At 35.0% G+C, this 26,094-nt stretch overlaps 3 protein-coding genes across 3 annotated transcripts; all 3 read left to right on the forward strand.

The window, feature by feature from the left end:
* The first annotated feature begins 6,891 nt into the window (after positions 1-6,891).
* On the forward strand, positions 6,892-8,159 carry LOC109015019 (transcription factor PRE6-like). Its single transcript, XM_018997512.2, has 2 exons — positions 6,892-7,480; positions 7,746-8,159. The coding sequence occupies exons 1-2, from the start codon at positions 7,349-7,351 to the stop codon at positions 7,896-7,898; spliced, it is 285 nt and encodes a 94-aa protein (XP_018853057.1). The 5' UTR covers positions 6,892-7,348; the 3' UTR covers positions 7,899-8,159.
* A 4,354-nt stretch (positions 8,160-12,513) lies between these two features.
* LOC108988801 (binding partner of ACD11 1) lies at positions 12,514-16,498 on the forward strand. The gene is made up of 5 exons (XM_018962167.2): positions 12,514-12,644; positions 12,876-13,010; positions 14,455-14,530; positions 15,616-15,729; positions 15,830-16,498. Exons 2-5 carry the CDS (start codon positions 12,895-12,897, stop codon positions 16,241-16,243), a joined length of 720 nt encoding a protein of 239 aa, XP_018817712.1. The 5' UTR covers positions 12,514-12,644; positions 12,876-12,894; the 3' UTR covers positions 16,244-16,498.
* Positions 16,499-16,795: 297 nt separating this feature from the next.
* On the forward strand, positions 16,796-25,698 carry LOC108988791 (sucrose transport protein SUC3). The gene is made up of 14 exons (XM_018962151.2): positions 16,796-17,329; positions 18,195-18,260; positions 19,284-19,382; positions 19,467-19,531; positions 19,617-19,701; positions 19,815-19,848; positions 19,992-20,091; positions 20,366-20,441; positions 21,704-22,063; positions 23,537-23,680; positions 23,844-24,077; positions 24,197-24,260; positions 24,345-24,388; positions 25,235-25,698. Exons 1-14 carry the CDS (start codon positions 17,066-17,068, stop codon positions 25,403-25,405), a joined length of 1,806 nt encoding a protein of 601 aa, XP_018817696.1. The 5' UTR covers positions 16,796-17,065; the 3' UTR covers positions 25,406-25,698.
* Positions 25,699-26,094: the final 396 nt, after the last annotated feature.

Raw genomic sequence — 26,094 nt, forward strand, 5'->3', positions numbered from 1 at the left:
TATTGAATATTTTCAATAAAAATGCAATTCATATTTAATCTCAATTGTCTGCATTTTTGTGCCTTGTATGGTAAGAAAAAAGACCATTAAGTTATAAACACATGGCAACAAAGTCAATATTTTATGTACAACCACAAATTTAATACAAAAGACTCATTCACCTCCTAATTTTTTTGTTCAACAAAAAAAATAAAAAAACTAAAGAAAATAAAAAACTTTATACATGTTTATCTTTGTATTTTTCTACGATTTTTACTTAATACAAGGATAAAAAGTTATTATATGTTTAGTTCTATCATGTTTTTGTACAAAAATATGTATTTTTAAAAAACCTTAGTTATCATACAACTTAAAAAATAAATACAGTTTGAATCGATTGGAATAAGCTCAAATCGGTCTAAAGTCGGCTAGAATCAGCCAATTGAAGCAGTTCGGTGAATTATTCAAAACATTCACTAAAATCAGTTTGATTTCTTATCGAGATTCAATTTGAATTGGCCAAATTGACTTGAATAGGACCCTTGTAATAACCTGAATCAATATTATTATGGATGAAATAAGGAAAAAAAATCTAATAAGCCTAAAATGAGTTTAATGAGCCGTATTGGAATAGCCCACGATCTATTAAGATTCTTAAAATTATTGGATTTTATGGGCCATATTAGATAAGCTGTGAGTTATTATTTATTAGGATTTAGTTAAGCCCAAAGATCCAAAATTGTATTTTAATGTTGTTAAGGTTAGTTGAAAATTTTAGAGAAAATTAATGAGTTGATTTCTGATAAACTCAATTAAAATTTTTGAATTTTTGGCACATAAAATGAACCCAAACCCATTAGGCCCAATGTTGGTTCTCTATAATTTTAAGTCATATAAGTCTCCACCTTCCACTAGGATTCACATTCCAATGGAATTCTCTCCCAACAGGGATACTCTACAAGTTATCTTTCTGTTAAAACTTTTTAACCAACTACCTTCTCAAACTCTAATTCATGAACGTTTCCACTTTCCACTAGGATACATGCTAATGGAATTCTCTCCCAATAGGAATACAATTCTACAAGTCATTTTCACGTTAAAACTCTTTAACCAACTGCATTCTCAAACTCTAAGCCATGCACGTCTCTACCTTCCACTAGAATTCATGCCCCCAATAAAAGTCTCTTACAATTCTACAAATCATTTTCACTTTACGTGTATATGCTTAGCTCCCATGCACTTTACGTGTATCCCATTCTTATTCAAGCTCCAATGTAGTTTCTGTTTACCTGAAACCACGCAGATCACCTCCAATCCACCAGAAACCCTACAACCCCGCCTTAGCTACCTACCTCATGATAAGACCACCACAATCAAACCCATGCACAACAGTCCTTCCCTCTCACAAAACCACCTTCCCACCAATGCCACAGCCACGATAGCTACGCCCATCACCACCAAACTACAAGAAAGCCACCTAAGCCCTTCCACACAATAACCCCACACGACAAACGCAACACCCTCATGGCCTCCACTAAGTCACTGTATGCCCATCCACCTGTAGCAACCAAATCGTAAGACACCACCACCATAATGCTTAGCCACTACGAAACTTATTGCACGAACAACCCCATTTGACACCACTAACTTTGCACAAGCACCCCAAAGCCAAGCCAACCACCGTCACACATCCTTTTCTTCCACGTCAACAACCTCCACACATCCAACCCCATGTGGCAAGCTCTGTTTTTTCTCCTCAAAATCGAGCACTTGCTCCCGCACCGAGACCCACAAAAATTCCAAGCCTCCACATCTCAGTCGATGGTGGAAGCTGCCACTGTTTGGTCTCTGCTGAAGAGTGAGTCTCCATCGCCCGAGCACGCCCATGTGTAGCCCTCAACTCTCTCGGTAATCAAATTTGTCCAAAAAATATTGGATTAGCGCTACGAGTTAAGTAACATGATCATACCCTTACACATATATATGGTAAGCAACATGTCTTTTATAAAAATTTTATGCATGTACGCTCTCCATTGAAAACCCTTTTTATGTACTCGAGTCATAAAATCATGATTCTATGCATACATTTCGTGTTAGTTGCAAGACATGCATTAAATATTTTATGAAAATCCATGATTTATGTGAAGATTTATGCATTAAATTATTTATAAAAATTCATACTTTTATGAAAGGAGTTGTGCATCAAAATATGTATATGAAAAAACATGATTTTATGTGAGGAAATATGTATCACGACATTTTATGAAAGAATGCAATTTTATTTTAAATTAATGATCTAACAAGTATGCAAGTATGTTTATGATGAAGTATGAATAATATGATACGTAACGGTCTATATTATGATATGAAGATGGTACCATATGCTATGGGCATATTGCATTGCTAGGTTGTAAATGTTGGTAGTGCATACAATATATCTTATGTATGGACTCTACAAGTCGCGACCACAGACAGAATTAAAATCTACTTAGATTTGCTAATCCTAACTTACGAGGGCAACAATGGGTATTAGCCTATGAAAAATGAAAGATAAGTTCACGTTCATGTTATTTACATACGTATTTATGAATATGCATATTTTTTAAGAAACCTTATGTTTATTATGTTCACTTATGATGTGTTGTTTATTGAGTATTCGACTCATTTTTTGTATGTTTTTATATTTTAACCACCCCAGGTGATGATATTTATGAGAATGAGACTGCAGGACAGGACTTGGCCTAGGAGGCGAGGTAGAAGCCTATATAGTTTATGTCATGCTCATTTTGTTTAATAAGTTATTTTAATAAGTACACGAGACTTTATTGAATTTAAATAAGTGTTTCTGTAAACTCTTTTATAGATTTTAAGTATTTAATAAAGATGAATTTATAATGAATATTTGTACCTAGCGCTTCCTTTAGAATAAATGAAAATATTTTTAAGTCAAGTTTATTAGTAGCACTCCAACTTTTCCGCTAATTTGTAAAAGTAATTTTATTCTTAAACCTGAAGAATGGAGTGTTAAAGTCCTTTTTTTGAGCCTCGTTTAAAACAAATAATTTATATCCCAAATTATCAATTTCTTTCAATTTGTTTAAGTGATTTTTTTATATATTCACAGAGAAAGTTTAATAAAAAATAAGAATTTTGAAAAAAATATTAAATAATGAAAAGATTTGGCCACCTGGCCTCCTGTTTGAGCCACTCCAAGGGGTGAACCCGCGCGATGCCGGCCGGGCCACCTCGTGGTAGGCGCATCCATTGTGTTTGGATTTTGCTTGTTCCTTGTTAAATATTATTCATTATTCTTTATGTTTCTATTATTTTTATACTAAATTAAGGACATGAATTGAGTAATAATTCACTTGGTAATGTTAGGCCGGTTCCTCCAAAATTTAAGAAGGGTAGGTACCTACTTACTACTGCAAATTGAGATAAAAATAAGATCATTGAAAAAAGAAAGAAAGAAAAGTAAGTGTATATATATATATATATATTTTTCACATGTGATTGCATTAAAGTATGGTTTAGAAAGTAAATTGAGATGATATGAGTTGAAATAAAAATTAAAAGTTAAAAAAAATATTATTAGAATATTATTTTTTAATATTATTATTATTTTAAAATTTAAAAAAATTGAATTATATATTATTTTTTATATAAAATTTTAAAAATATTATAATGATTATATGAAAAAAATTAAGATGAGATAAAATATTTTTTTTTATTGAAACGGGACGTAATTGGCATGCTGCATGCAGATCACGAGTGTGGAGCTCCCTGCATGCATCTGCATTTTTTCTATCAAATCACTTCTACAACTACATATATGGCTTTGGTACGTAAGTATGATCTGATCTGATTATCTAATTCCTTTATTTACGCAAATTCCGATTTATTGAGCACCGCCCAATCAATATCTCTGATTTGTCGGTGCCTTTCCCTATCCTAGCTCCACTAATCCGCTCCACTCATCCCTTCCCTAATTAAAGTGCAGCACTGTGCAAGCTACAATTAAGCTGCAGCATTGTGCAGCACGAGTCCGTACTTTTGACTGTACGGACTATGACTATCGGTTTTTAATACAAGGAATTGGGAATTGGGGGTTTGATTTGAAGATCAACCTTATGATTCAAAATATTTTAGCATGTATATATCGCGCATGAATGTGAAATTTATAACCCCTTAATTCAATTTGATATCTCTCTTACTTTTTAATTGTTTAAAGCCTTTGCAGTTTCAGTACGTTGCAGAAAAAGCAAGCTTCGATCTTCAGTACCAGAGCTTGCAATATTGGGAGATGGCGTGTGAGACATATATATGGTGTTGGTGTGCACATGCAGACGGCCGGCCTCAAAAAGTTCATTGACTGCAGTTTTCAAGTAAGAGTACTACTACTCTCATCAGACTGAATTGATTACTCCCCGCTTTCAGCAAAACGTGAGCAGTTGGTCGGCATTTACTCGGTCTGTCTTAATTTGGATTTTTTGTTTTTTTTTGCTTTTTTTATTTTTTATTTTTTTTTATAGAACATAAAGTATGAAATAGTGAATATTAAGTGATGAGAAGAATTATTCTAATTATTATATATATACATGTTTATAATTTACTTTTTTGTCATTAATTAATTAATTTATTATTTTATACATTTTGGAGGAAGCTGTTGATTTGGATTACTTAATTTACATATAATCAAAATAATTAATGATGATCGCTTGTATGGAAAAACCTAGGAAATACTAATTCGGCTCCTTTATAATATAATTATTACTAGTACTTAACACGTGCTTCTGCACATGCACGAAGCTTTTCAGCAATAGTTTTATTGTTTGTACTAAGTTTTAGAAATAAAATAATACTTCAATATAACTATTATTTTTTTAGTACTACTGTACGTACATATATGCTAGCAGGTTTTAAAATAATAAATTAACTGATATATATATCCTGAATTGTTTCTGAAGTAGTACGTTTATATATATAATTATGTCATAATATTAAAAAAATTCTTACTTTTTAATTAATTCTTTGGGCCTTTTATTTTTTATGTTTAAATCCTGACTGCTATATATATAATTTTTAATTGAACATTTGTTACACATCAATGGTAACTAATCGATACCTAAAAATTAGGCACATGGCTCAGAAATTAAAAAAAATAAAAATAAAAATTAGGCACATGCAATTGTACGTTCACATGATTTTACCTAGTTTCCTTACAGTTTTGGCTTATCCCCTTATCCTCCGATCCTCTCGAATTAATAATGCCATTGTATATAATTAGTTGATTAACCCTTCCAGTGAAATTAATGCTGCGGTAAATTCCTAATATATACATAAATCCAAGATTAATGCGGATGCATGCATGATGCCACTCCATGCTTCGACAAAGTGAGCACTTGATATACCAGGAATCTCGCCGGGAAAGATTGAAACATATCCTAATTGTCACGTGTGGACTTGTAACGTTACAAATTAATTTTAGATAGCATATATATTAATTGCAGTTTAACTGAAAAAAATTATATAAATATAATACTTTCGTCCGAAAATATAAATATTTTTTTAAAATCTGACGTGTCAATAAACTTAGGAAATTTTACATCGAAGGTGGTTGTGTGTATAGAGTATGATGTCGTACCATATTTCACTCCTAAAGAAACGTTGATGATGAGAAAAGTAGGAACCGAATAAGACATGCGCTGCGCCAGAGAATTGGGGGTTGGTTGAATGTTAACACGGCAGAGTTTACGAGATCATGACACATGCAATGTCGTTTCTGAGAGACTGGAGTGGTACTGCTACGATTTGAGCATTGGCCCGCCCGGCTATACCTTATCTGACTGGTCAACAATCTCATCCTTTTCTTCTGTTTTTGCAACTTCCAAACAACCCCACACTACTTCTCCAATAAAAAATAATATTTACAAATATTATATAATTATTTTAAAATATAAATAAATACAAAATTTATATAAAAAAAATTATTTTTTTAAATAATAAACTGTAGAATACTTATATATTTTACGATTATATGTAATATTACTAATCTAATAATATGTATCCAGTGAACTAGAAAGAGATAAATATTTGTTTTAAATATTAAAATGAAATTTATGTTTGTCCAGTAGTGTAGTATTATTGGAACATAAGTTAAATAATTAATTTTATTTATTAGTTTAATTTTTTAATATAAGAGTAATTTATGATGGTAAATAGTAAGAGTCACGCCTTCCAACCTTAACTCCACATTTACTTTATTTAATTAATCATTCCACGTATGAGTTCGGGAGTATTAGAATAAAACTAAATTAACTTTAATATTTTAGGCAAGTGATGATCTCTACACATTACCTATTTTAGGTAATAAGACATAATTCTTTTTAAAGTTAGTTAATAAAAGACTTTATTAAAAATTATTCTTTTAATAAAATTGATTTCATATAAGTACTCTTTATTTGAAATAAAGTTAATAAGATAATTTATAAAATAATTGTAAGCTTATTTTAGTCAGATAAATGATATTTATTGTCTTAAAGTGGGTAAGTCCTGCATGTTTTTTTAAAGTAAAAATATTTATAATTCATAAGAAAAATATTATATTTTTTATTAATAAATCTTATTTTTTTAAAGAAAAAATACGAGACTTACCTATATTTGGACAATGAAGTACTCTTCAATATTTTATAAAAAAAAAAATAAAAAATAATAATAATAATAATAAAATAATAAATAACAGTAAATATTCATCTATTATTACTGAGTTAACAATGTAAAAAATTAAATAATTCAAATGACAGGAAATGGTAAGATAACATGGGCTTGTGTGCTGATGCTGACACAAAGAGGACCCGCGTCGTTGGCCGATAAACAAGCACATCTTCCTTAACCCACTTGAACTCTAACCCCAGTTTGGGGACACGCTCAGAATCGAGGGTATGGGGGGTGGGTATCCGAGTCTCTCTCTCTCTACTCCCTCGGACACAGATCCTTCTCTCTCCCCGGCGCGCGCGCACACACTACACACACGACCCTATTTAAGAAGCACCATAGCCCACCGCTTTTTCCCATGCACTTGTCTTCTTCACCCCCAACACCACTTCTCTAGTTCTTTTTTTGTTCATGGCTCCCATATCTCTCTGTCTATAGCTTAACCTGATCAAATACTTGCTCTATTCCCTCCTCTTCTTTTAAGTTCCCTCCCTCGTGTATGATCTCTCCCTACTGATCCCCTCATTATACCCATCTCTTCCTTCAAGATAACGTAGTTTTCTAGCTTTCTCTGACAAACCCCCTCAACGTTTGTCTTTCTAAGCCAATTCCCTCTCCTTATCTTTAATCTATTTCTGACACGCCAACCCTAACAATGTCTAGCAGAAGATCCAGTTCCAGGCAGCAGTCAGGTGTTTCCAGGAATATCACTGATGACCAGATCACCGATCTTGTTTCTAAGTTACAACAACTCATCCCTGAGATCCGCAATAGGCGCTCCGACAAGGTATATATCGTTTCTCTCTCTCCCTAATCTCTCTCTCTTTCACGTGTGGACTTCATTTGCTTTGGTAGATAAGTCACCTCACAGCCTCCACTTATTCTGTGTCCACAACTTGAGGTGTGGACCGGCACAACAATTGTTGCCTAGAGGCCAGAACTCATGATCTCTTGCTTACATAGAAGAAATATATGTACATATAATAATATTAATTGTCTGTGAAAATCGATCCCTGTTTGCTAACCAGAAAGCTTAAATATTCGGCGGGCAGGTCTCGGCTTCCAAGGTCTTGCAGGAGACTTGCAACTATATTCGAAGCTTACACAAAGAGGTGGACGGCCTTAGCGACCGCTTGTCCGACCTTTTGGCAACAACAGACACTGATAGCGCTCAAGCGGCCATTATCAGGAGTTTACTTATGTAATATATTAGCTATCTAGAGATCGTTATCACTCTCTGCATGTGCTTTGTACGTACGTTCTTAAGCTATCTAAATATCTTCTGCCATATATATAGCTAGCTAGGGATCATCGGGCACTGGGCCGCAGCACAAAGGGTCAACATGACGGGCTCCGTGGTATCCCTTAATTTTCAAACGTAATGTAGTAATTATTAACTAATCATATAATAAAAAGACTTCTAGAGTACTACTCATTTTTTGAGTTGCTCTGAAGCTCTTTTTGTATCTAGAATCAAGCAGCTGTGCGTGCATGTCTTCTTTTGCTACCATAAGCGGGTAGAGATTTTCATTATCTTTTGCCAGTAAACGTGGCTAATTACTTCCAACTTATAAGTGGCTGTATTAGTTTTTGTTCTCAAGGCTACTATATTATTGTGCAGTAGCATCAAGCTTGTACAACTCCAGCTAGCGATCTCTTACGCGAAAAACCTAGAGCTAGACCCTCATGAACCTAGACGATGACAGTGTCTAGCTAGCTAACATGTTGATAGACGTCCTGATTTTACGTTGCATATGTTTCCGTCACTACTATAACTCATTAAACATCATGTCCACCACGATCGATGACCGTACGTCGACTTCATCTCATCTTTCATGTATAATACATCATGAGTAGGGATACACTAACAACCCATCTACAATTTATCTACTATTTATAAAATAAAAAATTTTCAAATTTTAAATACATCAAATCAAAACCAAAAAGCAAAATCAAATTTTAAAAAAATATTATTTGATTCAATAGTAGTTTAAGAGTAGTAAATTAGTTGTTAGTTTATCATTTCTTATAATACATATATATTTGAGTGAACGAGATGAAGTAATTAAACGGATTTGCCCCCACTCCTCATGCACGTCGAGATCTTCAAATATGTTCGAAAGAGAATGCCAGGGGGCCCGGAGGGCAGGGAGTGGGACTTATAGAGTCTCAGTCGCCTAATTATAATTTGCTTTTGCCCTGGCCTGTGAGGCAGTTTTTAGTACCTTATATGAATAAGTGGTGGTATACAGAAGTTTTATGAAATATGAGGATGGAAGAGTAAAATTATATATTTTTAAGTGGTGTGTAAGAGTGTGATGTTTATGTTTAAAATTTTTCTATATGAATTAGGAGCCGGAAGCTGGGGAGAAAGGCAACGCAGAGAATTCACTGCTAAGTTACTTTCAATTCATGTACTCTCAAAAGATTTTGTTAGGTCCGTATTAATTATTGCGACCCAGTCGTTGCTATATATTGTCGAGTTTTAGACCAGTGTAACTCCTTGAGTAATGAAGTGGAACACATGTATTTGGAAATTGGAATTTATGTCTCTCACCTGTTTGATTCCTTTGTTCTTGGATGCAAGTAATTATAACTACGTACGAACCAGGTAACCAACTCGTTCCCCAATCAATTAACTACATACACTTTGGTTAATGAATACTCTTTTGCCGTGTTTCTCAAGGCAAGGCATATTATGATCATATGCAAGTTGGGCTGGGATCAACTTCCTTTATTTTCGTCAAACCTCGCAAATCGGTGCATTTTGGAATTTGGAGATAATATTGGACAAATTGATCTGCTCGTATCGATAATTCAAATAGCTGTGATTATCAGGAGGCGCATGCTGAAAGATATTTTGGTGCCAAATTGCATGTGGATGGCCATCTTATCCTCAAATCACAATTAGTAGAGAAGAAATAAAAGGTCATGTTTCTATAATAAAAAAGGAATGGAAACTCTAAGTTGAGTAGTTTACCATGTTTCAAATTAAATCTAACGAGGTTATCTCTACTAATAAGTGACCAGTATGTTTCTCACGCTTGTTGACGGAGACTCGAATCTCTTGTTTGCATTAAGACACCTAAGGACCTATATTGAGTACTATTAGAGGATAATCCGTTAGAGAAGAATCCTGAGACAACAACAACAGCAATTTGCTGCCACTTGTGCTGCCTTCAACTGCAACAACGTCTTCCATGTCTGTTGCCTCTTCTCAACCATCCTCGCCTGCGATGGCATCGGAAGTCATACCTTCACTACCTCCTTCAACCTCCCAACCGACTTTCTCTACACACCCAATGATTACTCGTGCAAAGGGCAGTATTCTTAAGCCTTGCACTATTCATTCGTTAATTGCTTTGTCAACTCTTCTATGGTTTTAGGTACATCTTGCCAAGAATGGCTCTCTGTCATGGATGATGAAATTATCGCACTTAAGCAAAATAATACTTGGCACTTGGTATCTCGTCCTTCTGACCAAAATATTGTCAGTTTTCGATGGATATTCAAAAAACAAAACTTCGAGCAAATGGAACTATCGAGCGTCACAAAGCTCGCCTTGTTACACAAGGATTTTCTCAGAAGCATGGCATCAATTTGAAGAGACTTTTAGTCCAGTTATTCACCCTACTACTATTCGGATTATCTTATCTCTTGCCGCCATGCATGGTTGGCATCTTCATCAGCTTGATGTAAAAAATGCGGTTTCTTCATGGCTTTCTTTTAGAGGAAGTCTATATGGAACAACTCCTAGATTATATTGACCCACAATTACCAAATCATGTTTGTCGTTTGCAGCGTGCCCTTTATGCCTAAAACAGGCTTCAAGGGCTTGGTTTTAGCATTTTAGCAATTTTTTGCTTGGTCTTGGGTTTCTTGCAAGCCGTGCAAATTCGTCTCTCTAGCTTTCTTGGTCTTGGGTTTCTTGCGAGCCGTGCAGATTCATCTCTCTTTGTCTATCACGGTCAACATGGTGTTATTTATCTCCTTTTGTATGTTGACGATATGGTTATTACTGGCAATAGTCCAACCATGCTTCGTACTCTTATTGACCGTCTTGCCACCGAATTTTCTATGAAAGATTTGGGTGATCTCCATTATTTTCTTGGTGTTGAGGTTATTCTTAATGACAAAGGCTTTTTTCTGAGTCAAGCTAAATATTCTCTAGATCTTTTGACACACGCTGAAATGGTGGATTGCAAACCAATTTCCACACCCCTTGTGGTCGGTTCTCATATTTTCGAAACTGGTACAACATATTCAGATGCAACACAATTTTGCTCATTGGCTGGAGCCTTGCAATAGTTGACTCTCACACATCCAAAATTGTCTTACAGTGTTAAAACCATCTGTCAATAAATGCATGCTTCTACTATTGATCACTTTCGTGCCTTGAAGTGTATTTTGCTATATGTTAAAAGCACCTATTACTATGGTCTTCAACTATCACGGGATCCTTGTTCAACTCTGGTTGGTTACTTTGATGCTGATTGGGCGGGTTATCCTGATACTTGACGGTCTACTACATGTTTTGCTGTTTATTTTGGTCGAAATTTAATTTTGTGGTGTTCTAAGAAGCAAATCACCATTGCACGTTCCAACACTGAGGCAGAATACAGGGCTCTTGCATTTGTAGCTGCCGAACTCTCTTTGACACTTCAGCTATTATGCGAACTACATATCCCACTCTCCTCTCCTCCAAATTTCCTATGTGGCAATAATAGTGCCATATTTATAGCATCAAATCCTGTCACCAAATCTCGCTTTAAGCCTATCGACGTTGGCTACCATTTTGTTAGAGATCTTGTTGCTCAATGGGTTCTTAGTTTGGCATTTGTTCCCTCTCTCAACTACAACTAGTAGATGTCTTCACAAAAAGGGTTGCTAAACTACAATATCTCTTGCATCGTGCCAAGTTGTGCGTGTCTCCACATTCCACCATGCCAACTTTGAGGGGGGGGGGGCATTAGAGGAGAATCCATTAGAGAAGAACCCAAAGACAAATACGGAAGAGGAGAATTCGGAGACAATCAAGAGGATTCTCTACTTATATAGTAGCTTTTTAAATTTCAAAATAGTTATTCTGTTGTAACGTTAACATATAGCAATGTTAACATATATAGCTGTAAATATTTCTATAAATATGAAGATATCCTCACAGCAGTTACGCTTGAAGTGTTACCTTTTCAGGTACTAAGTAGGATACAACACTTATAATTGGTCCTCTATGTTATGTACGTGGTAGAATATTGATCGATCAAGATTTAGTATAATTATTTGTTTTGCAGTTATTAGAGAATTAATTTTTTTTTATTTTCTTGCCTATGATCCCTCTCCCCATTTCTAACTGTGAAACGATATTTGTCATTTTAAGGTATCTAAATCTCGCACATTTCCTTTTAAAAGAGTGAATAAATATGAGATTTACTTAAAAAAATTACTTTTTTAATAATAAATTATAATTTTTTTTTTAAGTAAGTGCGCGAAACTTGCATACTCTAAAATTATATTTAACATTATTTTATACTATATGTTATGTCTTGCTTTTCTTATCTATCACTAAGCCCATCTCCTCCATATTGGGCTTTGTATGTGTGGGCTTGAAATTTAATAGCTCTTTTGTAGTTAAAAGCCCAACATTAGCTGCACTGCATTGCACCAGAAACCTCACCACCCGAACACAAAACGTGCAACTAACCCGAAAATAAAAACTGGGCCAACAATTCGGATTCACCGGAAAGTCTCGGATATTTGTTCCCAATTCCCAAATTCAACTGGAAAAACGACAAACTACCCGAATAAAAAATCTTACCCGAATTAAAAAAAAAATCTTACCTTTCAACCCAACAGATCCCTTAGGTTACGTCTTCTTCGTCTCGCTATATCGATCTCCACTGGAGTCGCTTCCTTCCTCTACAAGTTCCGATCTTACTCTTCATCAACCACCAGTAAGCAAAAAAAAATTACAATTACTCCAAATACAGAACTTGGAATTGTTATCATGTTTTTGCTTTTGTTGCTCACGCGATTGCTCCTTTTCGTGTATTATAATTACTTAGATTTATTTCCCACTGATCAGAGATATAAATCAATTGATCTTGTTTCTCTTTGTTGTGTTGAATAATTTTATGTTTCAAGGTATAAATTTTTTTCCCAATTTCTCTATTCATTTCATCCAGGTTAGAGACTTTTAGAAACATGAATCCTGGTGAATATACCATAGAAGTTACGGGTCTGTCTCCGAATGCGACGGAAGAGGACGTTTACGACTTTTTCTCTTTCTCTGGTGCGATTGAGCACGTTGAAATCGTCAGGTAGCATCAGTATATTCCTAATTATTTAGTATTGGAATTACTTATAAAACAATTATTCAGTATTGGAATTCAACGTGCCCGTATTTTCTTGTCAGAATCTGTTCTTGATGCTTGGAGTGTTCTATCGATTACATCGTAGAGTTTGGCATATTAATGTCTGGTTGAAAGTGATAGTCTTTCAATCTTGGCGGCATTTCAAAAGTTGCATATTTCATAGTTTTATCGTACCTGGAACTGAATATATAAATTTTATCATTTTGTTAACAATTTCATCATGAGAGAGATCATTAATTCTTGTTGTTAACTGGATCATAGTCAGCTCTAAATGGCTTGAAAATACTTTTTTTCTTGTAAACTGTTGAGGTATCATTGGTTGTGATGACGAAGGGTAGATCAAGGGATTGATTGTTATATAAAGAGTAAACTAAGGGTTTGCCATTGCCAAATTGTGTTAATCCCGTATAGTGTTACTAATTCAAGTGAATTGGAGAGATATAGCACTTTGGAGTCTTGCATCGTGGATGTACACCATTAGGGTTGGGTCAGTTTGATCTTTTATGTCATTTTATTCTCCATTGTTAAAAGAACATTTACTTCAAAATTTATCTTGACATCAGAGCTGGTCAATCAGATTCTCTTGAATTTCTTCTCTCGCTTCATTTTCCTTTTACGGTGACTTTCTTCACCACCTTGTTAATCAGCTGATGTTGTCTACCTTCTTGTGATTTCCCATATGTGATAGGGAAACTTCCACTTCTTTATGCATACTAATAGTTTTAACTTCTACTCATGTAATTTTGGCTCAGGGAACCTTGCATCATAGCAAATGATTTTACCACGAAAATATGACAGTGGCATCTTTAGGGGAGCATCTCCTTTGGATTGATAATTGAGGGGTTGTCATTTTAATGATATTTTTAATGTTATGTGCATTTAAAGCAGACCCTATTTGGTGAGTAAAACAGCTTTTTTCTGTTTTGTTGGTCAGTTGTCATACATTGAAAGACAATTTCAAGCTTTTTGGATCGTGGTTCATCTAGGATTTTGGGCACAATTTAAGAGGCTGTGATGAAGTATAGATTGTAAACTCACGTATTGATATTATCAGAAAGGACAGACTAAATCAAAGGATCATAATTGTTATCAAATTGTGCATATCCCATAATAAAATCGATTCATTGCCATATGATACTAATTGGAGTGAATTAAAAAGATAACACCCTTTGGGTTTTTATGCCATGGATGTAAGCATTTAGGCTGAGTTACAATTGGTATTTTGTGTTCTATTCCCATTATTTATTTGTTTACCATAATGTTTTTAAATTTAACTAACACTGAAGTGGTAATGGAAGCATACTGCTAATTTCTGGCACTTTACTGTACATAGCTCTAGCATGTGGAGTGTATCTATTTTTCCCTAACATGGACTCTTTTTTGGTTACAGATCAGGCGAACATGCCTGCACTGCCTATGTGGCATTCAAAGATGCCTATTCTAAAGAGACTGCTTGCTTGCTTAGTGTGAGTATTGACAAAACTCATTGCTAGAAAAGCGATATTGTGACCAAATCTCTCTAGTGTAAGGCACAAAAGTTAGAATCTTTAGTGGTCTGCATGTAGTCAGGTACCTGTATTTCATGATACCCTATAATTGGTGACCAAATTTTGTCAAATTGACTGACCGGGAATTGTGATCACATCAAATCTCTCATGTGTTATAAAGCTAAAATTGTCGTGTTGGATCTGCTTAGCTGTTCTACAGACCAATAGGAATATTTCACTGCCTGACTTGTGTCATCTGATTATGCAGAAGTAAACTTGCAAAATTCTACCTAATTCGCCGACACTATATGCGATGAATCATTCTATATGAGATTTAACTTGCAAAATGCTGTTGTCTGTCAATACTGAAAATAATGAGATTAGCAAGAGAAAATTTGTACTTAGGGAGAAACTTCTTCTCTGGCCAGCAATAAGAATTACATCCCAAATCCATACTGAAGCTGACAGATGCCTTAGGCTGATGATTGCCAGCATGTGGGACAATTTTAACCCGTCCACCCCCTCCCCCAAATCCCCCACCACAAAAGAAGGAAACAAACAGTGAGAGATAGAGAATGAACTGGAGTATTTAGATTATAATTATAGTGCATGCCCTTGGTAATTACATCTATTGTATAATTCAAACAGTAATGGTGTTATTAGCTACAGCAATGATTTTGATGATGTTTTAATGTAATATCTCTCTCTCTCTCTCTCTCTCATACACTGCAGGCACAGACGTCGACATATGTATACATAAATTTTTCACTAACACGACGTATTGGATTATTAAAATTTTTGTGCTCCAGATAAAATTATCCTTTATTTAATGGAAATGTCTTAGCATTCATTATAGTAGCTGGCGATCAATATATACTCTTTCCCACCATTTTATATAACCTTGTGTCATACGGTCACGTTGCACTGTCATTTATATCTGTACTTATAAAAAAAAAAGGCCTTGTGTAATGATTTTTCTTAATTTCATGGTTTTTTTCCTATCCTTTGGCATGAAGAACTTGTGACACTTTGTTTATATAATCTCCTTGAAAATTTTCCATCAGGGTGCCACAATTTTGGATCAACGTGTATGTATAACAAGCTGGGGGCAATATGAAGATGAATTTGATTTTTGGGGCAGGCATTCACATAGGCATGACGAGGAACCTGGTTCAGCTGTGTGTGTCTTGTCTTCTAGTCGCTCCAATGATTGTAGCTTGTTGCATAATGACCTGTTTTTCTAAATTTCTCTTAGCTAAGTATTTTCTACATTGGCAGTCTACACAGAGAAGCCAATTTCCCAGCACTGGAGAGGCAGTGGAAGTAGTTATAACCATGCTAGCCAAGGGATATGATCTGGGTAAAGATGCATTAAGCAGGGCCAAAGCCTTCGACCAGTCCAATCAGGTTTCAGCGAGTGCGGCAGCCAAGGTTGCTGAGCTCAGCCAGAGATTTGGCCTCGCCGATAAGATATGTGCAGGTGTTGATGCGGTGAAATCTGTGGAGGAAAAGTACCATGTCTCAGAGATGACCAAGTCTGCTTTATTTGCAACAGGAAGAACAGCTGCAACAGCTGCAAACAATGTGGTAAACAGTAGCTACTTTTCAAAGGGAGCTCTTTGGGTTTCAGACGCTTTAACTCGTGCGGCTAAAGCTGCAGCTGACGTGGGTAGTCGTGGCGTTCAGCAATGAAGCCTTGGGTTGACTCAATTATGGTTCTTGTTCGTGTATACCAGTAGCTTAAAACATATACGTGTTTTGCAGTTCTATGTCTATGTATATATGGGTGTCCAAAAGAGAAGCATACGTCATCAGAAACTTGTGTGTCGGTGGCTCGTGTGTTATTTCTACTTACCATACTAATTTAGAATTGCCACCATTTATTTTGTGTTGACCTCATTTCTATTATAAAGTAATACCACATCATGTACGCCTGTGGTTATATCATTTTCAGGTTGTGATTTTATAATGTGTTGATGCAAATAATGAAGTATCAGAAAATCTGTTGCCCGAAAATGTTTTATGCGATTCAACATTCTTAAATTAACGACAGGTGAGGTTGCTTCGAGTAATATTTATGAACATTTTCTTGTATTTTACAAAAAATAAAAAATTAATACGTAGGAGCCCATATTTTACCAAATAAATTTTCCCAAATGGGGTTTCTTTTTATTAATCCTTGTCCCTTGATTACGTTGATGATACTCAAAAGATCTCAAGTTGGACGGCGTGGGCATAGGCCTTTTTTTTAAGAGGTCGTGATCGACTGGAGTCTCTCGTCTGATAGCGCGTTCGCATCGGAGTCATTAGTCATCCCCCACACCCGCCCAAATTTGACCAGCTTTCATTTTCTGCAATTTCTTCTTTCTTCTCTGGTTCTTCAATCGCACTAACCTAGAATCATATCTCTGTACAAAAACCCTTAGATCTTCATAAATTGAGTTTAATATGAGGGCCTCCATCCATCGCTCTTAATCATCATCGCCGAGTCAAGAACGCTATCTCAGTTACATCATGGCAGCCAACACGGACTCAGTCTCCTTCCAGGTTCCTTACAAGAACCTCAAGAAGGAGGCGGAAGTGGAAATGATGGGATCCGATGAGTTTCACTCCCCCAACCACCGGATCGAATTCAATTCTTCTCCTTCTCCTTCTCCTTCCTTTCCTCCCATACAGAAGCACAGTAGCTTGATGACTCTTGTTCTCAGTTGTACGGTCGCCGCCGGTGTCCAGTTCGGCTGGGCCTTACAGCTCTCGCTTTTAACTCCCTATATTCAGGTCCGTACCCTCTCTTCAAAATATATTTTTATTTTTCTGCTTGGCATGGTTTGTGACCGGTTCGGATCTGCACGAGTATCAGATTTTTTAGGCTCTGATCTTCATAATTAATATGCTTCTTTAAGGTTGATAATTTGTGTAGAATTTATAATAATCGTATAAAGGGAGTAGTGGAAGCTTGTGATTTGCGTCGTGCTGATTTTGAGACCATTGTATTTTTTTTGGAGCTATAGAGGCATTTTAATGGCATGTACCATACGTTGTACTACTGTCATTTAGTTAGGTCTCTCGATCTTCAATGCCTAAATTAATGCGCTTCTTTGGAGCAAAAACAATGCGCCGTACAATGTTACGCTGGTATTACTTATGTAATTACGGCTCTTAAATAAATTATATTATAAGTTAGAAGAAGAGTTTGTAGACTTAAAAAACCATTCTGTTTAACTACCCCCTTCCCGCCTTTCCATTTGACTGCTATGTAATGATTAAGAATTCAAGATTATAAAATAACCAAAAAAAAAAAAAAACAGTAAACATGGTCATTTTTGGTGTCATGAAGTGTATCAAATACTTAAATTATCGCATTAGGGTGTATGTTAAAAGGTCAAGTTATTATTAAGCATGAAGCAAAGCCTTCTTTAGTGTTATTATGTAAAAGGATGTTTACATTAATATTATCTCAGCCGCGCTTCTGATAATGTTCTCAGTATACATTGATGCAAAGAGTTATCTTTTCATTGTTTTCATGATTCATTTGATAGTTTCTGATATCTTTGTCTTGACGAGGCAAACTGTATCTAATTCTTTTTAATTTTATAATTGTGCTTTACTTTGATTAACTAATGCTCTTAACTGATCGTTGCAGACACTTGGAATAGAACATGCGTTTTCTTCTTTCATTTGGCTATGTGGCCCTATTACCGGTCTTGTGGTAGGTGATAGCAACTACTTACTTTATTTCCTTTGTTTTTGCTCAACCATTTGACTGATTGTTCAGAATTATGGCATTTATATCAACGGTATACAATTTTTTTATTATTGATTTTTGTTTTTTCATTTTTGAAGATTGCCTTTATTTCTAAAACAGATTGTTATGATATCTTGGACTTCATCATATATGTTGGAATCCATATGGGATGCATATAGGATCCAGTCATGTGTTGGTTTAATTAAATGAACTCTTATCTTATGGTGATTGGTGCATGCCTGAAAAGTTTTTCCTCATTTTTTGGCAATGGAAATCTCAAGATGGTCATGCCGCTACACTTTTTTTTTTGGGGGGGTGGTGGTAGGAATGACATCTCCAAATATTTTGGAATCATATACTTCTATTTCTGCAAATGCATGTGCTTAATGAAGATGATTCAATAAGTTTGCTACAAGGGACTCAAGTATACCAAGCGTAATAGCAGTAGAACATCATCACTATTTAGTGAGATTGGGTATGATTTGCCATTAGAATGGGTAGGATCTGATATTAATTATGTCCCTCAGTTTTTATCTGAAGAAAATTATAGACATTATGGTTTCATATGTTTCATTCGTCTGGTACTCCAGACCTCTGCAGTTTTGCAGTCTTGAACTTACCTAACTGCCCTTTGATTCTTGTCTCTATCGTGAATGATTAGTTTGCTATAGATGTGTTAGTTCAATATGGTTAGTAACAGGTTATGCAATATAGATGACAACTCATGCTTGCGTGGCTGACAGCTAAATATGCACGAACATATACAAATAGCTCCCGACCAACATAATTAACAAATAATGGTATTTTATGGCGATAACATGTTGGACTGCAAGGTTGAATAGTAAGTGGCTTGATGTCACCAAATCTAGGATAAAAGGGGATACATATATCTGTTGCATACTATATCTGTTTGATTCAAGAGTAATGTTCTTGAGTCAGTTACTTACAAAATAAATGTTCTTGAGTCTGTTGCTTATCGTTTTTCAGGTTCAACCTTGTGTTGGTATTTGGAGTGATAAATGCACTTCTAAATATGGAAGAAGACGTCCATTTATTCTTGTAGGATCTCTCATGATCTCAGCCGCAGTGAGTGTTAGGAACTTCTGTATTTTTTAAATTGGTTGGTATCTACAGATTTCTGTTTTTGCTAAACTATGTCTTGCAATATAGGTGATATTAATCGGGTTTTCTGCGGACGTTGGATATTTATTAGGTGATACAAAGGAGCATTGCAGGTTTCTCTTGCCTTCTCTTGATATTTTGTCTTTTGTTTAAAAAATATAGATTTCTGAGTTTGAAAAATCATCTTTCTAAATGCAGCACATACAAAGGAACCCGGACAAGGGCAGCTATTGTCTTTATTATTGGCTTCTGGATGCTGGATCTTGCCAACAATACAGTGCAGGTAAAGCTAATTGAAATAATTTTTATTTCTAGCTTCTAATTAACAATGCATTAAAACTTATGTTGTTAACCACCAAGTATAAGAGTAAACAGTGAACCTTTTATTGCTTGTAGGGACCAGCTCGCGCTCTTTTGGCTGATCTATCAGGTGGCTTATATTTCTTTCCCTCCTATATTTTTCTAATCTGGGTTCTAATCTATTTAGTCATATCTGGTTATTCATGCTTTATTTGCATGTTTTGAAATATATATCAATGAAAAACATTATAAGATGTGTTACAACTTTTTTAGGCCCTGAGCAACGCAATTCAGCAAATGCTGTATTTTGCTCATGGATGGCTGTCGGAAACATCCTAGGATTCTCTTCTGGTGCTAGTGGAAATTGGCACAGGTGACCCCCTCTTGACTTCTTCAGCAGATTCAGCTTGAGTTTGTCTTTATGTGCCTATTCATTCTATTCATTGCATCATATTTGCTTATATATCATGTTTCATTCCAAGTGTTTCATTTTTAATGCCAAACATGTATATGTAAAATAAGCTTTGAATCTTGCATGGTCCAGATCCTCCCTTGTTACAGTTGATATTTTACTTCTTGTCTCCATTTTCTAATTCAGCACTTAATTTTTGTGGTGATTATTCCATTTTGGGAATTCATTTGAGCAGATGGTTTCCATTTCTGACTAGTAGAGCCTGCTGTGAAGCCTGCGGAAATCTCAAAGCAGCATTTATTATTGCAGTGGTGAGTTAATTTGGAGACTAGTTTACTTGCATGTAGGGCTGCAAACGAATCGAGTCAAGTCGAATTCGAACAAGGGTACTCGAGCTCGATTAGCATGTTTACTCGTTCGAACTCAGCTCAAACTCGAATAAAACTCGAATATCCTTGTTCGAACTCGGCTTGTTAACCATTAATGTTGTTCAAATTCGGCTCAAGCTCGACTAAAAATAAACAAACGACTCGAGCTTGGGTAGCTTGAACTTGAAGTCGAACTTGATTTTTTTGTTTTCTGAAAATTCTGAATCTTTTTATCTTTTGATTAATAAAAAAAACTTTAAATTTAACAAAAAACTCTCGTTTAACTATTCAACCAAATAGTTTTGATTAAAAAATTTGTATGATATAACTTTTTATAAAAATAAATTAACTTAATAGTTATAATTAAAAAATAATAATACATAAGATAATTGTAACAAACTACACTATTTAAGATATATTAATAATATAATAAATCAAAAGTTCTAGGTGCATGATATATTATTATACCAATTATCCTATACACACTTTGGGAACATACAAATAGATAAAATAACGTAAACTATAAATAAATTAATAATATATAATTAAGTATATAAAATATAACTAAAACGTAATAAATATAACACATTACAACTTCAAAACGAGTTCAAACGAGTCAAGTTGAGCTTATTTGAGTTTTGTTTACGAGTCAAGTTTATACGAGTGTTGCTCATTTAATATTCAAACCTATATTAGTGTTTACGGACATCTCGTTTATTAAATGAACTGATACACGAGCCGAGCTCGAGCTGTTACCGAGTTGCTCTGTTCATTTGCAGCCCTACTCGCATGAGTCTTTTTTTATGTTAAGTAACTGTTTACGTCTCTGACTTTTATTAGAAAATACACACATACACACATTTCTGTCAATCACATGGCTTTAACATGGTATCTATCATTGTACTTTAATAACTTAATATGTGATAGTTTTCTATAAAGACTCGAATTATTTCTGCCAACTTCATGGTTCCTGATCAAGGTCTATCATTCGTGCTGGTTGATGTAGGAGAAAACATCTATATCCACATAACTTCTGCCTTTCCTTTTTCTTTTAGACATCTACCTTTCCGTAGTTCACTTCATTTAATTTCAAATGATTTTATTTATTTATTTATTTTTAAAAGAGGAATTTGTTGCTTGAAGTATTTTGCTGTCTTCTTATTTTGTGATGCTGAGTCCAAGAATGTTGTTTGGTCTTTGTGCAGGTTTTCCTGACATTTTGCTTGCTTGTGACTCTTTATTTTGCAAAGGAGGTTCCACTTAGTGTGAATCAGCCCCACCATCTATCTGATTCTGCGCCTTTATTGGATGATTCTCTACAAAATGGCCTTCAACTTTCAAAGTCAAAGCCTGATATAGAAATTGTTGATAATGGCAGAGGTAACAACACTGCAGGTGCTTATGAAAGGGATATAAATCTATCACAGGTCAACACTAAAGTTGAGGATCAGCAAAATGAAAGCTTTAGTGATGGCCCTGGAGCTGTGTTCGTCAATTTATTGACCAGTTTAAGGCATTTACCACCCGGAATGGATTCAGTGCTTATTGTTATGGCTCTTACTTGGGTAAGTGGTCCAGTTAAAATATCAATGTTTCCTTTTAATGTATTTTTCTGTTGGTCAAATTCCCAAATTCCTGTTCACTTAAGCCGGTCGTCACAATCTTTGGAACTTGAGTAAAGTCACTATCTTCTGAACTGGAGCGATGCACTGATTGGTTATTATTTGCATTTTTTTAAAGATCCACAAAAATTGAAGAAATTAGTTTACAGGAAATGGAACTTCACCTTCCTTTTTTTTGATCGGTAAATAAGATTTTATTGATTGTAGGAATAGGCAAAAGCCCAAGTACACGGGTCATATACAAGAGGAAATGGAACTTCACATTCCTTGGATTAGTAATTTAGTTTTGGACTGAGTTTTTTAACGTCAAGTGACTGGACTGAAAAATGGTTTATACAAATGCAATTCTACACAGGTTTACTTCGGATGAAATGCAACACGACTAGTCAATATACTAAAAATTAATGAGGAATGATGTAATTGTTTGTTGTTGAACACATTGATTGAAGTTTAAAAGACTGGAGTATAAATATGAAAGGGGATGATACTGGTGGATATTGAGAATTACAAGAGGTTGGGGAAGGGAATGATGACTCCAGCACAAAAACCAAATAAAGATACAACATCAACCTTAAAACCTCTAGAAATGTATGATTGCAGAATAGTTGTGTATGACGTTCAATCATAGTTAATAAGGCACACAATGATCAATTGTAGATATTGTTATAACTGAATCCACAAATGGGGGCCCTCTTGGGGGGGGGGGGGGGTTGTTACAAAAAGAAGAGCAAAATGAAGGTTTGACATACAAAGTTTTGAAGAGAAATGAGACAAGAAGATTTAGTCCTCATTTGATTACACAGATGAGATGAGAAATCTATGAATAATAGTGAGATAATTTGTGAATAGTAGTGAAATGGTTTTAGTTAAGATTTTTATGGGGTTTTGAGAAAGGAGAGAGAAAAAGTTAAATAAAAAAATTATAAAGTTAAAATAGAGTTAGAATTTTTTTAATATAATTTTTATTTTGAGATTTGAAGAAGTTGAATTGTTTTTTTGTGTTTTATTTGAAAGTTTAGGAAAGTTGTAATTATTAGATAATGATTAGATGAAAAAGTTGAAAATTTGAAATTGAAAAATATTTGTGTTTGAATGGTGTTTGGATATTGAGATGAGATGAGATGGTTTCAAAGGTTTGTGAAAACAAATCAGGCCTTAATGTGCTTAAAAAATGACTCTTTTAAACAAAAACTAGCAATTGGGATTTAAGAAAAAGGCGAAGTATAGTAAAATGTTATTATGGCATAACGTTCCAATTTTGTATTTTGCTCGATTTTCTCGACAAAATGATTATGGCTTAAGCTTCCGCTTTGCCACATAAACATGTATTGTTCAGTTAGTATGCTTATGTGATGTTGACTTCTTTGAGCTTCCATATTAACCTTACGCTGTTTGCAATCATAATTTTGCATGCAGTTGTCCTGGTTTCCTTTCTTTCTTTTTGATACTGATTGGATGGGGAGGGAAGTTTATCATGGAGATCCAAAAGGAGATCTTTCTGAAGTACGGAAATATGACCAAGGTGTCAGAGAAGGTGCATTCGGTTTGCTATTGAATTCAGTAAGAAATCAAGATTGAGCATCAGTACTTTAAATTTTACTTGAATCGTATCTTTTCTTATTCAAATTATTGTAAGAATGTTTTCACAACCTGACAGTAATGGAATCTTCTAATTATTGAAGACTTTTTATTATTGAAGACTTTTTATTATTTTCTAATGTAGGTTGTTCTTGGCATTAGTTCTTTTCTTATTGAACCAATGTGTCGGAGGATGGGTGCAAGACTAGTATGGGCCATGAGCAATTTTATTGTGTTTGCCTGCATGGCAGGCACTGCTATCATTAGTTTGGTATCCATCAAAGAATATTCTGAAGGGATTCAAATTGTAATTGGTGGGAGTCCGGCAATCAGGATAGCTTCCTTGGTTGTATTTGCTCTTCTTGGCTTTCCTCTTGCTGTAAGCTTAGTTTCCTTTAAGTAATACGTGATTTACTTATCAAAAAGTAATACGTGATTTGCTTCCATTTCTGCCTCAGATGTTTATGTTTTCTGGCATTGACTGTTCGCATGTTACAGATTACATACAGTGTTCCATTTTCGGTCACAGCTGATTTGACTGCTGATTCTGGTGGCGGCCAAGGTTTGTAGCAATTTCATGTTCATTTCATTGTGTCACGTTCTTTAGCTGGTTGTGAGCCTGACCAGTTCGTGTATGACCATGCAGGGCTGGCTATAGGAGTTCTGAATCTTGCAATTGTTGTTCCACAGGTAATTACACATTCTTCAATACTTTCTGTTTCAATTTTCCACATTTTTTTAGTATGTTAGCGGTTGCTTGTTTACATGTTTCCTTGGAGCAGTCCTAGAACAACAATCTAAATTTTAATTTTGTTTGCAGTTAACTAGTTAAGTATGATAATGTTGTCCTGATGATTCTATATGCCTCTGTTGGGGATTCGTTCTGTGATCTTCTGTTTTCAAACTTTCAGATGCATGTTTCTTTTTTTAATTTCTTTGTCACAATTAGGGGAGGTTTGGATAATGAGTTGAGATGAGATGAAAGTTAAAAATTGAATAAAATTTTATTAGAATATTATTTTTTAATATTATTTTTGTTTTAAGATTTGAAAAAGTTGAATTGTTTATTGTATTTTGTGGGAGTTTGGGAAAGTTGTAATGATTAGATGAAGTGAGATGAGTTGAGAGGCTCTCTCAATCCAAACAACCCCTAATCTTCTCCTTACCTTTTTGTCCCTTTTCATGTTTACTTGCAGTATATTTTCAGATTCCACTTACTATGCCAATGAAAGTTCCACCTTCATTTCCAATGCATAAAAGTTTTTTTTTTTTTTTGAAAGGACAATGCATAAAAGTCTATAGTGACAATGTGCTGTAGTCACCTCTATTCATATTTTTCTCCTGTTCCTTCAGATGTAGCCAATCTAGCTTGTAATATATTATTTATAATGGTAGCCCTATTGATGATCTAGATATATATATATATATATATATTTTCTCTAGTTTGCTTTGTGACAGACAGTTCTATGCTTTGTCCCATATTTTGTTTGTTAATCCAGTCCATGTTTATATCAACCGTGTTATTATTATGTTTAGATGATCGTGTCGCTTGGTGCTGGGCCATGGGATGCTTTATTTGGCGGAGGAAACATTCCTGCCTTTGCCTTGGCTTCTGTCAGTGCCTTTGCAGCTGGTGTTTTTGCGATCCGCAGGCTGCCAGATCTTTCCAGCAGATCCTTCAGTTCGACTGGTTTCCATTTCGGGTAATGACTGATGCAGCCTCGTCATGGGGACAACCATTTTGTACATTATTATCGACGTCTGCGCGGACACGCCCTCAGGGGTTAACTTTCAGAGAGATGATGGCTCTACCGATTTGCGTACATATCATATTCTTATGGGAACAAGTTGAACAAGCTCCATATCGAATTCATTCATTTTTTTCCCCACCGTGGGAATTGTACCCTTCTGTAATACGTCATTTATATAGAAAGGATATACATACATATAATGAAAAGTATAATGCCGTTCTCAGTAGTAGGAGATCGTCGCTTGATTCATCTATTTTCTAAGAACCCTATTTATCATTCTCCTGCATGCCCTTATTCTTTAGCTGTTAGTCTGGGTTAGGCCATTTTATGGCCTGTCTATTTGTCTGGGATGGGCCTGAGTGGGCCTTTTTAACATGACCGCCCAAACTATGGGATTACTTAAGTCTTAAACACTGCAGACCTTGCTTTTCCTTCTAGTTAACTATGCTGTGTCGAACTGCTACTTGTATGTATTTGAATCTCTTTTAAGATTCTCTACCCGAACTTAAGGCCTATAGTATTTATATCTGTCACAATGAATTTCTCAGTCCGCATTAAATGCTTAGTAAATGTTGTAAAATTTATAATATACTTTTATTTTTCTCATTCTATCAAAATCCCAAAGAGTAGATGTATAGCCTACAA

Source organism: Juglans regia, chromosome 13 (assembly GCF_001411555.2).
Source record: "Juglans regia cultivar Chandler chromosome 13, Walnut 2.0, whole genome shotgun sequence".
NCBI classification, from domain to species: domain Eukaryota; kingdom Viridiplantae; phylum Streptophyta; class Magnoliopsida; order Fagales; family Juglandaceae; genus Juglans; species Juglans regia.